The 16001-nt window shown below is 39.2% G+C and overlaps 1 protein-coding gene across 2 annotated transcripts in view; it reads left to right on the top strand.

Moving 5' to 3' along the window:
• MICU1 (mitochondrial calcium uptake 1) overlaps positions 1–16001 on the top strand; it is a 234422-nt gene that overhangs the window by 192555 nt on the left and 25866 nt on the right. For both annotated transcript variants that reach the window (XM_015104425.3, XM_012105260.4), the window contains one exon: positions 147–284. In XM_015104425.3, the coding sequence (XP_014959911.1) occupies positions 147–284 (138 nt within the window). The remainder of the gene's footprint in view (positions 1–146; positions 285–16001) is intronic.

Genomic DNA, 16001 nt, shown 5'->3' with positions numbered 1-16001 from the left:
TTTTTTAAAATCTTAGTGAGAATTGTAGTTCAAAATATGATCCCGGCCACCAGGTGTTCTCAGAATCCAACAGTTGATCATTCCACATCCCATTTCAAAATAGTTCCCATTTGACCCTGTGAACACTCTTTCTGTTCACTTTCCAGTTTGAACGCCATGACCCTGTGGATGGGAGAATCACTGAGAGGCAGTTTGGTGGCATGCTGCTGGCTTACAGTGGAGTGCAGTCCAAGAAGCTGACTGCCATGCAGAAGCAGCTCAAGAAGCACTTCAAAGAGGGAAAGGTAGGTATCTTTGCCTAGAGGAAACCATGAGAGCATATTGTTACTGCAAAGGTACTAACATAATGAGAGTGAACTAGTGACTAATTATGACTAATTTATTTCTGGCACTTGAAAAAAAAAAAAAAAAAGCAGTTTTGAAGAAGAAGGAATAGCCTCGAATGACCCTAGATTTTTTTGTTCAGATCACAATGTGACCATGAACTGAAATAGTGAATTGAAAGAGAGAGACTGGTTCACCATGGGGAGATATAGAGTTCACTTGTAGATATCTTGAGTTTAAGGTGCCAGTGGACTACCCAAGTAGAGATGGTTAACCAGCAGTTGAATATTCAAATCTATTTTAGAGGACTGAGCTGGGTTTGGGAATCATCAACACACTATTAGAATTAAAATCATGAAAATTGATGAAGTTATCCAAGAAGAATATTATAGAACCATGAGCCAAGGGCAAGATAAAGTGGAACACTAATATTTAAGCAGTTCCAGAATGAAATCTTGAGGAAATGGTTAGAGGAGTACCTAGAGAAAGTATTGAAATCAAAGCCAGGGAAGAAGAGGGTTCAAAAACTAAGGGATCTACAGTGTCCCATGGGAAAGAGAGGGTCCAGTAAAATAAAATGATAAATACTCATTGGTTTTGGTGAAATGGTGACCTTTGGGAGAGTTGTTTTATTACAGTGGTCCAATTGGAAGGCATATTAAACAGAAAGTGAGGAAGTTGAAAAAAAGGAAGGAAGAAGGAAGAGGGAGGTTCTGGAAAGAAGGAAATAGCATATGTTTAAAACTCTGAGGCAGTAGTATATTAACTCTGCTTGGACTCCTATAGCAAAATACTATAGACGGGGTGGCTTAAAAAACAGAAATTTGTTTTCTCACTGGTCTGGAGGTTAGAAGTCTGTTATCAATGTGTCAGCAAATTGGGTTTCTCATGAAAGCTTTCTTCTGTAGACAGCCACCTTCTTGCTCTGTCTTCACGTTACCTTTCCTTAGTGTTTATAGAGAGAGAACATGCTCTGTAACGTGTCTTCTTATAAGGACACTAATCCTATCTGATTGGGGCCCCAGCATTGTGACCTCATTTAACCTTAATTATTGTTTTAGAGGCCCCATCTCCTAATACAGCCACAGTGGGGGTTAAGGCTTCAGTGTATTAAGTTTCAGGGGTGAGAGGGCACAAATATTCAGTCCATAACAAGCAGGAAAGATGAAATCTGGCATGTGTAGGGAGCTAAACGGGGATTATTGTGGTTGATGAATACTAACAAAGAGGAGCATGGCCTGAGATGAGATCGGAGAGGAAGATGAGGGCAAGAACCTGCAAGACCTTGTAGGCGTGGAATGAGTTTGGGTTTTATTCACAGTGCAATGAGAAGCTATTAAAGAGTTGTGAGCAGGGAAATAGCATGGTTGTGTGTATGTTTAAAGAGACAACTCTGGATGCTTTATGAAGAATAGTTTGGAAAGGAGCAAGCATAGAAGCAAAAGGCTGAGACTATGATGATTAGAGATTTCAGGAGGAGATGAGTGGGTCTTTTTTGAGCAGCATTGAGATTGGGACCATGGGTTTGTGGTGACACTAGTCAACACTGCTCTGTGAGAGCCTTCAGAGCTGTACCTGGTACAGGAAGAAGCAGATGGTAGAACTGAGTCAGTGTCTGGGGTTTTCTAGGCAGTGGGATGAACAAACTGAACCAAAAACTAGTAAAGAGGCCAGATCTTTTAAAGATCATGTACACACACAGAGAGACACACATACACAAACACACACAGCAATGCAAGGGCTAGACCCCAGATCTCATTTTCAGCCCAATACCCTTTCCACATGACAACAATTACCACTTAGCCATGCCTGGAAAATTGACCTAACATTAAACATGTTCCATGAGGGATTGCTAAGGTAGGGTGATACAGTAGACACGGAGCTAGAAGACTTGACTTCAAGTCCTGCCTCAGAAGTTTCTGTGGACGTTGGATAGATCACTTAACTGGCCTCGTAAACTGAGACCCTTGTCCTCTATGCAGGCTCTAAACTCTAAAGACTCAGTAAGAAATAGAATTGCCTGGGTTTATTTCCGTTTTGTTAGTCTTTGTGCAGGAAATCTTGCTTGAATAGCATCACCCCCGAGTTGGTGGAAAGCAGTTCTTATCAGCTAGAGTTTTTCCTCCGTACCTTGGGTGTTGAAAAGCTGAAAGGACCTCTGAACAGGCTGTGGACTGCAACTGAGAGCAGGCTGGATTCTGAGAGAAAGTGTCAGCTTCTCTGAGCAGTCCAGCCGGTCTGAAGCTGTTCTCTTAGCTATGAAGGAAGACTCCTTAACAGAAAGTGACAGAGGACAATGCTTCTCTCCTAAAGAGAACTCCTATATTGCCTAGTACACAGCTCATATCTATTGGAAGTTATAATTTCAGAAAGTTGATCACAAATATCTAGGTGAATTTTGTTCGGAATGCACCTTTTTGTTGACCTGACCCTTTTTTAATGTTTTGCCTGCACCACACAGCATACACCCCCACCAGGGATCGAACCTGCAACGCCCCACCCCCATCCCTGCATTGGAAGCATGGAATCCTAACCACTGAACCACCAGGGAGATCCCCGACCAAACTTATTTTTAAAGTTTTGGTCCTGGCATTGATTTGACCTTAAAATAATTTTCTATCACTCCCCAAGTGTCTCAGTGGTAAAGAATCAGCCTGCCAGTGCAGGAGACACAGGTTTTGTCCCTGGGTCAGAAAGATCCCCTGGAGAAGGAAATGGAAATCCACTTTAGTATTCTTGCCTGAAAAATCCCATGGACCAGAGGATCCTTGTGGGCTACAGCCCATGGGGTTGCAAAACAGTCAGACACCACTTGGCAACTAAACAACATTATCTATCATGATAGGTTAATTCATGTTTTGATATGAATTTATATTTTAAAGCAATAAATTGGGTGTTGGAGACATCTCCCTTGAAGAAATAAAAGTATTCTAGCTTTGGCAGGAGTTAATTTAGGACCCAAAGACCTTGCAAAAAAGCCCTGAAGTGAAAAGACAAACTTTGTCAGGTGATAAAAATCTGGGGTGCTAAATTATTTCTGGCCCAGAATTTCTAGCCTGCTTTAGCAAGGAGATGGAGATTGATTGTACTCTCGTGTTGGTTAAATAATTTGTGAACATAGCAATTAACTAAAATGACAGTCAATGAAGGGCTTTTCCTCCTAAGGTTACCAGTCCATCTCTCTGGGACCATTTCCCATTATAGGGGAGTGACTATCTGCTTCCTAATTGCTTCCTTTATTCCACTCTGGATTTGTTAACATGAAAATGTAAGTTTTCATTTGGCACATGTTAGTCACTTTCTGTGTGGGGTTCTGTACAAAATTTCAAACCAGAACTAAAAGATTGAAGGTCCTAGTGGTGGTATTAAATAAATATTTGCATATTAGTGACCATGCAGTGCTTCACAGCCATTTTTTTGGTGTGTGTTTGTAACAGCTTTGCTAGATCTCATTTTGCCTTTGAGATTATAGAGACAGAGAAGAAGAGAAATTAATGATCTGCCCACAATCTGGACTAAAATCTGAGGCTTCCTATTACAGATCTTGTCCCTTCTCTAACAAAATTCCGTTTTTCCTAACCATACTCTTCCTCTAACGCAGTCCTCTGGACCTGGTTTTCCAGTAGACTCACTTGGGGAACTTTTCAGAAATGTGGTTGTTGAGACCCTCTTCAAATCAACTAAATCAGAAGCTCAGTGGATGAGTCCAGGCATCAGTAGTACTTAAAAGTCTCCCCAGGTGATTCTAATGTGCAGTGAAGCTTGCCAGCCACTGGGCTGGAAAAGTCTGCTTCATCAGTGTCTCTAGTTCTGTCCCTGAGTAATAGCTGGAGGAATTGGGGAGCCTGCCATGCCCAGAAAAATGACTCTGTTCATGCTGAGTAACCACCATGTTTCTTATTTAACAAAGGCAGATTTTTCTTTTCTTTCTTTCTTTTTTTGTTTTATGGAAAACATGTTTTGTTTTGGCTTTGTTTTCAAGATTAGTCCCTAACCTCTATCAGAGTTTCCCCATTCCCTTCACTGTCTTTTTTTTCTGTGAATTTTTCTTCTAGGTCAAATGTGACTCAACTTAAAATTTTTTTAAATTTTCCATCCTTCAAATTACCATCTTCTCCTCATTAAAGGAAAGAGACTTTCCTGAGACTTCATAGGTGTAGTTCACAGTGTTGATTCTCTATGGTTAAGAGTGCAGACGCCACAAGCTTTAATAATTTAGCAAATCCACTCAAGAATGAATTGAAAGTTACAGTTCAGTGGCAGAGATTGCTATATTCAAAACCAGGTACTGTAGGATAAAAGATAAAGCCATAGCCTATCCTCAAGAAATATGTAGTCTGTAATAGTCTAATAAAACATATATCTATGCAAAGAACTATCTAATTTCATATCAATTTATTGAGCACCCATGTGCCAGGCACTCTTCTAAATACTGGGAATATAAGAATGAGCAAAACCAGCTGTCTGTTCTCATAGTGGAGGAAGACATAATAAATAATTATAATACAACTCACTCAACTTTGAGCCTCTTAAAAGCACTGTCCTGCTCATCTTTGCCATCCTGTGTATGATGTCTCACAGGCAGTTGTTTTATCAGATGCATTGATGAATGTATAGTATGTACCCTCATAAAGACATAATAAACCTATTAGGTTATTTACTTTTCTTGTTTTCTGTGGATAATATTCATGTGGTCTCTTCTGTTCACATGTTCTCTCAGATACTTGAGAGTTGAACCCACATTGTGGTCTTCATAACATGTCAGATTCTAGAAACATTGATCCCAGAACCTTTGAGAAACTCGGAGAAGGCAATGGCACCCCACTCCAGTACTCTTGCCTGGAAAATCCCATGGACAGAGGAGCCTGGTGGGCTACAGTCCATGGGGTCACTGAGGGTTGGACACAACTGAGCGACTTCACTTTCACTTTCCACTTTCCTGCATTGGAGAAGGAAATGGCAACCCACTCCAGTGTTCTTGCCTGGAGAATCCCAGGGACGAGGGAGCCTGGTGGGCTGCCATCTATGGGGTTGCACAGAGTCGGACACGACTGAAGTGACTTAGCAGCAGCAGCAGCAACCCCAATTATTGGGTGTCCACCGAAACCACTATGTAGTATGGCATTCAAGATGTGGCCAGCCTTTTCCCTATTTCCTATCCCTCAAGACCCTATACATACCAGAGAAGAGAATATATTTCAGAGCATAACTGAGTAAATTCATTACTACTAGTTTTTAGAATGAGCCTGACAGCTTATTCTGGACTTTGACCTATTGTTCCAGTTAGGTTCAGTTTAGTCACTCAGTCGTGTCCAGCTCTGCGACCCCATGGACTGCAGCACGGCAGGCCTCCCTTTCCATCACCAGCTCCCGGAGTCCAGCCAAACTCAAGTCCATTGAGTCGGTGATGCCATCCAACCATCTCATTCACTGTCATCCCCTTCTCTGCCTGCCCTCAGTCTTTCCCAGCGTCGGGGTCTTTTCAGATAAGTCAGCTCTTCGAATCAGGTGGCCAAAGTATTGGAGTTTCAGCTTCAACATCAGTCCTTCCAATGAACACGCAGGACAGATTTCCTTTAGGATAGACTGGTTGGATCTCCTTGCAGTCCAAGGGACTGTCAAGAGTCTCTCCAACACCATAGTTCAAAAGCAATTCTTTGGCACTCAGCTTTCTTTATAGTTGAACTCTCACATCCATACATGATTAATGGAAAAACCATAGCCTTGACTAGGCAGACCTTTGTTGACAAAGTAATGTCTGCTTTTTAATATGCTCTCTAGGTTGGTCATAACTTTCCTTCCAAGGAGTAAGCGTCTTTTAATTTCATGGCTACAGTTACCATCTGCAGTGATTTTGGAGCCCAAAAAATTAAGGTCAGCCACTGTTTCCACTGTTTCCCCATCTATTTGCCATGAAGTGATGGGACCAGATGTCATGATCTTAGTTTTCTGAATGTTGAGCTTTAAGCCAACTTTTTCACTCTCTTCTTTCACTGTCATCAAGAGGCTCTTTAGTTCTTCTTCACTTTCTGCCATAAGGGTAGTGTCATCTGTATATCTGAGGTTATTGATATTTCTCCCAACAACTTTGATTCCAGCTTGTGCTTTATCTGGCACAGCATTTCTCATGATGTACTCTGCATATAAGTTAAATAAGCAGGGTGACAGTATACAGCCTTGATGTACTCCTTTTCTTATTTGAAACCAGTCTGTTGTTCCATGTCCAGTTCTAACTGTTGCTTCCTGACCTGCATACAGATTTCTCAAGAGGCAGGTCAGGTGGTCTGTTATTCTCATTTCTTTCAGAATTTTCCACAGTTTATTGTGATCCACACAGTCAAAGGCTTTGGCATAGTCAATAAGGCAGAAATAGATGTTTTTCTAAAACTCTCTTGCTTTTTCAATGATCCAGCAGACGTTGGCAATTTGATCTCTGGTTCCTCTTCCTTTTCTAAAACCACCTTGAACATCTGGAAGTTCACGGTTCATGTATTGCTGAAGCCTGGCTTGGAGAATTTTGAGCACTACTTTGCTAACGTGTGAGATGAGTACAATTGTGGGGTAGTTTGAGCATTCTTTGGCATTGCCTTTCTTTGGGATTGGAATGAAAACTGATCTTTTCCAGTCCTGTGGCCACTGCTGATTTTTCCAAATTTGCTGGCATATTGAGTGCAGCACTTTCACAGCATCATCTTTCAGGATTTGAAATAGCTCAACTGGAATTCCATCACCTACATTAGCTTTGTTTGTAGTGATGCTTTCTAAGGCCCACTTGACTTCACATTCCAAGATGTCTGGCTCTAGGTGAGTGATCACACCATCGTGATTATCTGGTTCATGAAGATCTTTTTTGTACAGTTCTTCTGTGTATTCTTGCCACCTCTTCTTAATATCTTCTGCTTCTATTAGGTCTGTACCATTTCTGTCTTTTATTGCGCCCATCTTTGCATGAAATGTTCCCTTAGTATTTCTGATTTTCTTGAAGAGATGTCTAGTCTTTCCCATTCTATTATTTTCCTGTTTTTTCACACTGATCACTGAGGAAGGCTTTCTTGTTTCTCCTTGCTATTCTCTGAAACTCTGCATTCAAATGGGTATATCTTTGCTTTTGCTTCTCTTCTTTTCACAGATATATTTGTAAGGCCTCCTCAGACAGCCATTTTGCTTTTTTGCATTTCTTTTCCATGGGGTTGGTCTTGCTTCCTGTCTCCTGTACAGTGTCACAAACTTCCGTCCATAGTTCATCTGGCACTCTGTACATCAGATCTAATTCCTTAATCTATTTCTCGCTTCCACTGTATAATCGTAAGGGATTTGATTTAGGTCATACCTGAATGGTCTAGTGGTTTACTGAGTACTTTTTATGTACAAGACATTTATTTGTCTTCTCCCTAATTATCACGTCCTGCTCGGTGGGTAGGATCCCCATTTTTGAGATGAAAAATGCTTTTTCTGAACCTTTGTTATTTGTCTGAGAACACACAGTATCTTCAGAGGTGGCATTAGGATTCAAAGCCAGACTATCTCATTCCAGAGTCCATAATCACCCTACTAATGAATCTGTTTATTGTCACTGTTCTCTATGATTTGAATAAGCAGAAGAGTTTGGAGTGAACAAGAAAAAACAATGTTACTAGACTGTAGCCTATCTCTTAGTGAGATAGCTAGAAAGGTAAATTATGAAACCAGGTTGTAGAAGACCTTGTATACTACGCTAAGAAGTTTGGGGGTTTCCAATTGACACTGGGTGTCACTGATATTTTTTCAACAGTAGGAAGGAACATAGAAAGAAAAGTGATGTTTCAGGACATTTAGATTCTTAAAGAAATGTAACTAGTAGAAACGGTGTAACTTCCCCCTACTGCCAGGCAGCAACCAGTTGAAGAAACCTCTGGGCTTTGCAATGGGACGATGCTTTGTTGAAGCAAGACAAGCACAGTAACACCTCTGAAAGGGTACCCACTTGTTGACAGTGACCACATGGAGGGTGGGAGACTAGATGACAAGGGTAGAGAAAGAATTACTTTGTACTGTACAACATATATTACCTAGTATAAAAATAATGTAAATGTTTTTTAAAACTAAATTTTAAAATTTGCAGAAAAATTGAGCAGATAATAGATTGGTGAGAAGCATAGTGTATAATAAAGAAGGAAGGAGACTGTTCCTTTTTTTTAATGGGCCATAGAGGGAACTCAGGCAGTTGGGTTGATTATTGGCAGATGGATTTACTATGACCAGTTAAAAGACAACACAAGAGAATCATCAGTACAGTGTGTCTATACCACCCATGACCTCTCAATATGAGATACTAAATTTACAGCTGACTCCAGAGGAAGCCAAATTTTCCTTCCTTCTCTTCTCATTCTACTATAACTGCCCTAAGTTTTATTGAGGTGTAATTGGCAATGGCAACCCACTCCAGTACTCTTGCCTGGAAAATCCCATGGACGGAGGAGCCTGGTTGGCTGCAGTCCATGGGGTCGCTAGGAGTCAGACACAACTGAGTGACTTCACTTTCTTTTCACTTTCATGCATTGGAGAAGGAAATGGCAACCCACTGTTCTTGCCTGGAGAATCCCAGGGATGGGGGAGCCTGGTGGGCTGCCGTCTATGGGGTTGCACAGAGTCGGACACGACTGAAGTGACTTAGCAACATATGTAAATTAAGTGTACAATTCATCCATGAATGATTTTTTGTAAAGTGACACCCATCAATGATTTTTAGCAAATTTAGTAAATTTGCAGTCATTACTGCAATATCTAGTTTTAGAAGATTTCCATCACCCGAGAAAAGAGCCCTCATGCTAGTTTATAGTTAATACCCATTTCCACCCTAGTCTCACACAACCATAAATCTTCCTTTTGTTTCTATAGACTTGCCTTTTCTGGAAGTTTCATATAAATGCATTCATATAATACTGAAGTCTTGTGTCTGGCTTCTTTTACTTATGTTTTTATTCATACATACAATAGAATGTTTTATTCATACATACAATAGAATACTATTTACTGTCCATCCAGTGGAATTGTTGTTCAGTCACTCAGTTCAGTTCAGTTCAGTCATTCAGTCGTGTCCGACTCTTTGCGACCCCATGAATCGCAGCATGCCAGGCCTCCCTGTTCATCACCAACTACCGGAGTTCACTCAGACTCACGCATCGAGTCAGTGATGCCATCCAGCCATCTCATCCTCTGTCGTCCCCTTCTCCTCCCGCCCCCGATCCCTCCCAGCATCAGAGTCTTTTCCAATGAGTCAACTCTTCTCATGAGGTGGCCAAAGTACTGGAGTTTCAGCTTCAGCATCATTCCCTCCAAAGAAATCCCAGGGTTGATCTCCTTCAGAATGGACTGGTTGGATCTCCTTGTAGTCCAAGGGACTCCCACGAGTCTTCTCCAATACCACAGTTCAAAAGCATCAATTCTTCGGCCATGTCCAACTCTTTGCGACCCTATGAGCTGCAGTACACCAGGTTTCCCTGTCCTTCACCATCTCCCCAAACTCATCTCCATTGAGTTGGTGATGCCATCCAACCATCTTTTCCTCCATCATCCCCTTCTCCTGCTTTCAGTCTTCCCCAGCATCAGGGTCTTTTCCATTGAGTCAGCTCTTTGCATCAGGTGGCCAAAGTATTGGAGCTTCAGCTTCAGTATCAGTCCGTCCAGTAAATATTCAGGATTTAGGATTGACTGGTTTGACCTCCTTGCAATCCATGGGACTCTAAAGAGTCTTCTCCAACATCATAGTTCAAAAGCATCAATTCTTCGGCACTCAGCCTTCTTTATGGTCCAACTCTCACATCTATACATGACTACTGGAAACGTCACAGCTTTGACTAGATGGACGTTTGTTGGCAAAGTAATGTCCCTGCTTTACTATGCAATGGAAGACTGTTTACTGTCCATACAATGGAATACTATTTATTATTCAGAAACACTGTTTACTATTCAGTATAAACTATATACTAATAGTTTCTAACTTTTTATTACTGAATAGTAAATAATATCCCACTGTATAGATATTTATATCTTGTTTCTGCCATCACCAGTTGATGAACATTTGAACTGTTTCCAAATTGAGGCTGGTAGAAACATTTACATACAAATCTTGGATGTGCATCTATGTTTTTATATCTCTTAAGGAGATTCCTAGGAGTGGCTAGCTGGGTCATATAGTAAAATTTTGTGAAACGTCCTTTTTAAGAAGTTTGCCATACTGTTTTCCAAAGTTACATTCCACAGCAATGCATGAATTCATTTTCTCCATATCCTCACTAAAAGTTGTTATTATCTGTCTTTTTGATTAGTCATCCTAATAGATATGTAGTGATATCTCATTGTGATTTTAGTTTGCATTTCTCTAATGAATGATGGTCTGAAGCATTGTTTCATGTACTCTTTAGCCATTCATTTAATGGCTTGTTTGGAAGATGTCTGTTTAGATCTTTTCTTTAATTGGGTTATTATTATCTCATTATTGAGTTGTAAGAGTTCTTTTTTTTTTTTTTTTAATTTTTTTATTTTTTTTTTTTTAAATTTTAAAATCTTTAATTCTTACATGCATTCCCAAACATGAACCCCCCTCCCACCTCCCTCCCCAATATTGAGTTGTAAGAGTTCTTTATATAATTCTGAGGAGAAGGCAATGGCAACCCACTCAGGTACTCTTGCCTGGAAAATCCCATGGATGGAGGAGCCTGGTAGGCTGCAGTCCATGGGGTCGCACAGAGTCGGACACGACTCAAGTGACTTAGCAGCAGCAGCAGCAGCATGCAGTTACAAGCATAGTGTAGATGGATCATAAACTATATATCGTGTGTAATTCATAAATGAGATTATCCTTACGTAAAGAAATGATCCTCTTAAGTGTAGAATTAATGGACTTTTAGATATGCAGATGACACCACCCTTATGGCAGAAAGTGAAGAGGAAATAAAAAGCCTCTTGATGAAATTGAAAGAGGAGAGTGAAAAAGCTGGCTTAAAGCTCAACATTCAGAAAACTAAGATCATGGTATCTGGTCCCATCACTTCATGGAAAATAGATGGGGAAACAGTGGAAACAGACTTTATTTTGGGGGGCTCCAAAATCACTGCAGATGGTGATTGCAACCATGAAATTAAAAGACGCTTACTCCTTAGAAGGAAAATTATGACCAACCTAAATGGCATATTCAAAAGCAGAGACATTACTTTGCCAACAAAGGTCCATCTGGTCAAGGCTATGATTTTCCCAGTGGTCATGTATGGATGTGAAAGTTGGACTGTGAAGAAAGCTGAGCGTCGAAGAATTGATGCTTTTGAACTGTGGTGTTGGAGAAGACTCTTGAGAGTCCCTTGGACTGCAAGGAGATGCAACCAGTCCATTCTAAAGGAAATCAGTCCTGAGTGTTCATTGGAAGGACTGATGCTAAAGCTGAAACTCCAATACTTTGGCCACCTCATGCAAAGAGTTGACTCATTGGAAAAGCCTCTGATGCTGGGAGGGATTAGGGGCGGGAGGAGAAGGGGACGACAGAGGATGAGATGGCTGGATGGCATCACCAACTCAACGGACATGAGTTTGGGTGAACTCCGGGAGTTGGTGATGGACGGGGAGGCCCGGCGTGCTGCGATTCATGGGGTCGCAAAGAGTCAGACACGACAGCGACTGAACTGAACTGAACTGAACTGACACAATATCCTTTCTGTGTTGGTGCTTATATTTAAGACTGTAAATCTCATCAGCTTTTGCACAGTTAATGTCTCTATTAGACTCTTTATAAAAGTATCTTCTATGGTTAATAAAATGTAAAGACTGCACCTGCTATTATGCTAGCTTTCATTCTTACATATTTTCACAGGGAACCTGCTTTAATGAATTTATCTTGAGAAGTTTTAAATCAAATTCTATGTCAGGATTTTACATTAATGTCCAATAGGAGGTTAGATTTGTTCAATGTTAAAATAGGTATTATGGTAACTTCCGCATCAGTTAAATTACTAATTTAAAGTATAACATGTTTTTTATTAAGAGAAACTAACTTATAGAGAAGTTTGACTGAGAATAGACAACTGTTAAGGCCCTTTGTTGTACAGAATGCTGTGCTTTAATAAATCATGATGTTGTAATTTTAAAAAAGAGTTCTTTATATAATTCTGGATATAAATGCTTTAGCAGATATATGACTTTAAAATATTTTTCCCAGTCTGTGATTTGTCTGTTTTCTCAGCATTTGTAAGCACAAAATTTTTAACCTTAATAAAATCTAATATATCAAAATTTTTTCTGTTTATGGATTGTGTTTTTGGTGTCATATCTAAGAACTCTGCCTTACCCAAGGTCATAAAGATTTTCTGGTTTTTTCCTAAACATTTTATCAGTTGCTTTTAGTTTTGAAAGACAATTCTGTTTGTTTGTTTAACAACTTCTCTAATGTTAAATTCATTTTAAAACAATATAAAGAAATACTTCTATTTAGAGTCTCAAAGTACTATTAATTTTATATATATTTTTTTAGTCCAGTCATGTAAGTTCTTTCAGTTGGTTTGTTGAAAATCTGGTCACAGAATAAAATAACTCCTGCTTCTTCTATTTCCCCATAGTATATATTTTTAAAAATCCATTTGATGCCAAGCCTAAGAGAAGGGTATTTCCTTTTGGCTACTATATCCGCAGTTCAAGTCACCCAACAAAAGATTGTACTTAAGCTATAGCCTTCTAAGTCCGAGCAACTCAACTTTCAAAAAGCCTGTCTTTGCACTTTCTATCCACAAACTTCATGTTGCACTCTTATTCTAGCTTTATTCTAATAAATCTTTGGACTTTTTACTGAGATAGTTACTAAGAAGTAATAATTTTGTGAATAGCATCACCTTTTCTTTAAGGAGGCCTATCAAAATTTTAAGCTCTATAAGACCAAGACCCATATCCAAAGCAACTTTATTTTTCTCACTGTTCCTAGTAGAGTGCTAAGTGGTTAGTAAGTGCTCAATAAAAATTTTAATTATATTTATATAGTAAAAGGAAAAATGTTGCATATTTTTACTTAATAATGGCTTAATATGATTTATATTCCACTGTTTTTCTGTCATCAAATGAATAATCACTCAATTTAGATTTTTCTGTCCTCTAATAATTCTCAGTGTAAGCACTGTCATCTTTAATGTTTCACAGTAAATTAACTAACACACATTAGAGGTTGCCCTTTCAGTTTTAGGAATTTATGTTAACCTTTTAGCCTTAAAAATCCTTTCATAAACTCAGACACCAATGCTCCCCTACCCTGTGGAAATCCATATGTAAAATTTAAAAAGGAGAAAAGCTTTAGCATGTCTTTTTTTTAATTTACCATTAAAAATATAGAACAAAATTTACCATTTTAACCATTTTTAAATGGTTAAATAGTACTAAGTACATTCATACTGCTGTGCAACCAAAACCATCATTCATCTCCAGAACTTTTTCATCTTCCCAAACTGAAACTCCATACCATTAAACAATAATTCCTCATTATCCCCCTCCCCACTCCTGGAAACCACCATTCTACTTCCTGTCTCTAGGAATTTAACTACTCTAGGTAATTCATATAAGTGGAATCATACAGTATTTGTCCTTTGTATTTTTTGTAATTTGTATTATTTCCCTTGACATAGTGTGTTCAGAGTTTGTCTTTGTAGCATGTATCAGAACTTTTTTCCTTTTAAAGACTGAATACTCTTCCATTAATGTCTTCTGATGGAAAGAGAAGATGGTATTAGTGTATCCATTCATAAGTAGATGATGTAAAACCTGTGTTTCTGATCCAGTGGAATTCTCCTCGTATTATGTTATAGCCTAGTACTTACATTAGTTAGCATATTGTAGCATTTTTACAAGGAATGAACTCTACCTCTGGGTGCTCTAAGTCAAGACCATGAGAATGACTTCAAGTTGAGAGGAAATTATTTAATATAGGCCTTCCAGTTCACCACCAAAAGTTATGGAACTTGGTACACACTAGGTGCTCCATAAATGTTTGAATGAATTTTTAAATAAGATGGACCACTGTTCATAATTTCCAAAAACTGGAAATAGCCCAAATAGAATAGTCACACAGTGGAATACTTACAGCAATAAAAGTGAATAAACTACAGACATACACAAAAATATTAAAAAATGTTAAAGACAGAAGCCGGAGACTTCCCTGGCAGTCCATTGCTTGCCTCCGTGCTTCTAGTGCAGGGGATGCAGGTTCAATCCCTGCTCAGGGAACTGGGATCCTACATGCCACGTGGTGCGGCCAAATATATATGTATATTTTAAAGCCGGAAACCATATATAATAGAATACATACTGCATGGTTCCATCTATAAAATTCAAAAGTAGATATACTTAAACTCCTTAAACATATGTTAAAGGATGCATAAATAGATAGAAAAGCTATTTTTCATGAAAGGCAAGGAAATGAATCTCCTAAAATTCAGAATGGTTTTTATCACGGAGAAGAGGCTCATGACTGTAGAGGGCCATTGTTGGGGAAGGAGAGGGAGGCTCCTGGGATGCTGACTAATCTGCTTCTTGACCTGAATTGAGTTTTTATGGGTGTAAAATTTCATTTTACAGAGTTTGTTCATTTGTATGTTTATGTTTTACACACCTTTCTATTTGATCCTTATATTCCATAGTTTTTTTTAAATTCTGTGATTCTAAGGGGAAAAACCAAGGGAATATTTCTTGCAAAGATGGGCACAATAAAGGACAGAAACAGTATGGACCTAACAGAAGCTGAAAATATTAAGAAGAGGTGGCAAGAATACACAGAAGAACTATACAAAAAAGATCTTCATGACTCAGATAACCATGATGGTGTGATCACTCACATAGAACCAGACATCCTGGAGTGCAAAGTCAAGTGGGCCTTAGAAGCATCACTAAAAACAAAGCTAGTGGAGATGATGAATCCCAACTGAGCTATTTCAGATCCTAAAAGATGATGCTTTAAAGTGCTACACTCAATATGCCAGCAAATTTGGAAAACGCAGAAGTGGCCACAGGACTGGAAAAGGTCAGTTTACATTCCAATCCCAAAGAAAGGCAGTGCCAAAGAATGTTCAAACTACTGCACAATTACACTCATTTCACATGCTAGCAAAATAATGCTCAAAATTCTCCATGCTAGGCTTCAACAGTATATGAAGCAAGAACTTAAGATGTTCAAGCTGGTTTTAGAAAAGGCAGAGGAACCAGAGATCAAATTGCCAACATTTGCTGGATCATAGAAAAAGCAAGAAAGTTCCAGAAAAACATCTACTTCTGCTTCACTGACTGCCAAAGCCTTTGACTATGTGGATCACAACAAACTGGAAAATTCTTTAAAAAAAATAGAAATACCAGACCACCTTACCTGCCTCCTGAAAAATCTGTATGCAGGTCAAGAAGCAACAGTTAGAACGAGACATGAAACAATGGACTGGTTCCATATTGGGAAAGGAGTACATCAAAGCTGTATATTGTCACCTTGTGGCATCATGCAAAATGCCAGGCTGGATGAAGCACAAACTGGAATCAAGATCGTCAGCAGAAATATCAATAACCTCAGATATGCAGATGACACCACTCTTATGGCAGAAAGCGAAAAGGAACTAAAGAGCCTCTTGATGAAAGTGAAAGAGAAGAGTGAAAAAACTGGCTTAAAACTTAGCATTCAAAAAACTAAG

The sequence above is a fragment of the Ovis aries genome, chromosome 25 (assembly GCF_016772045.2).
Source record: "Ovis aries strain OAR_USU_Benz2616 breed Rambouillet chromosome 25, ARS-UI_Ramb_v3.0, whole genome shotgun sequence".
NCBI lineage: Eukaryota > Metazoa > Chordata > Mammalia > Artiodactyla > Bovidae > Ovis > Ovis aries.
This window is presented reverse-complemented; position numbering and strand designations above follow the sequence as displayed.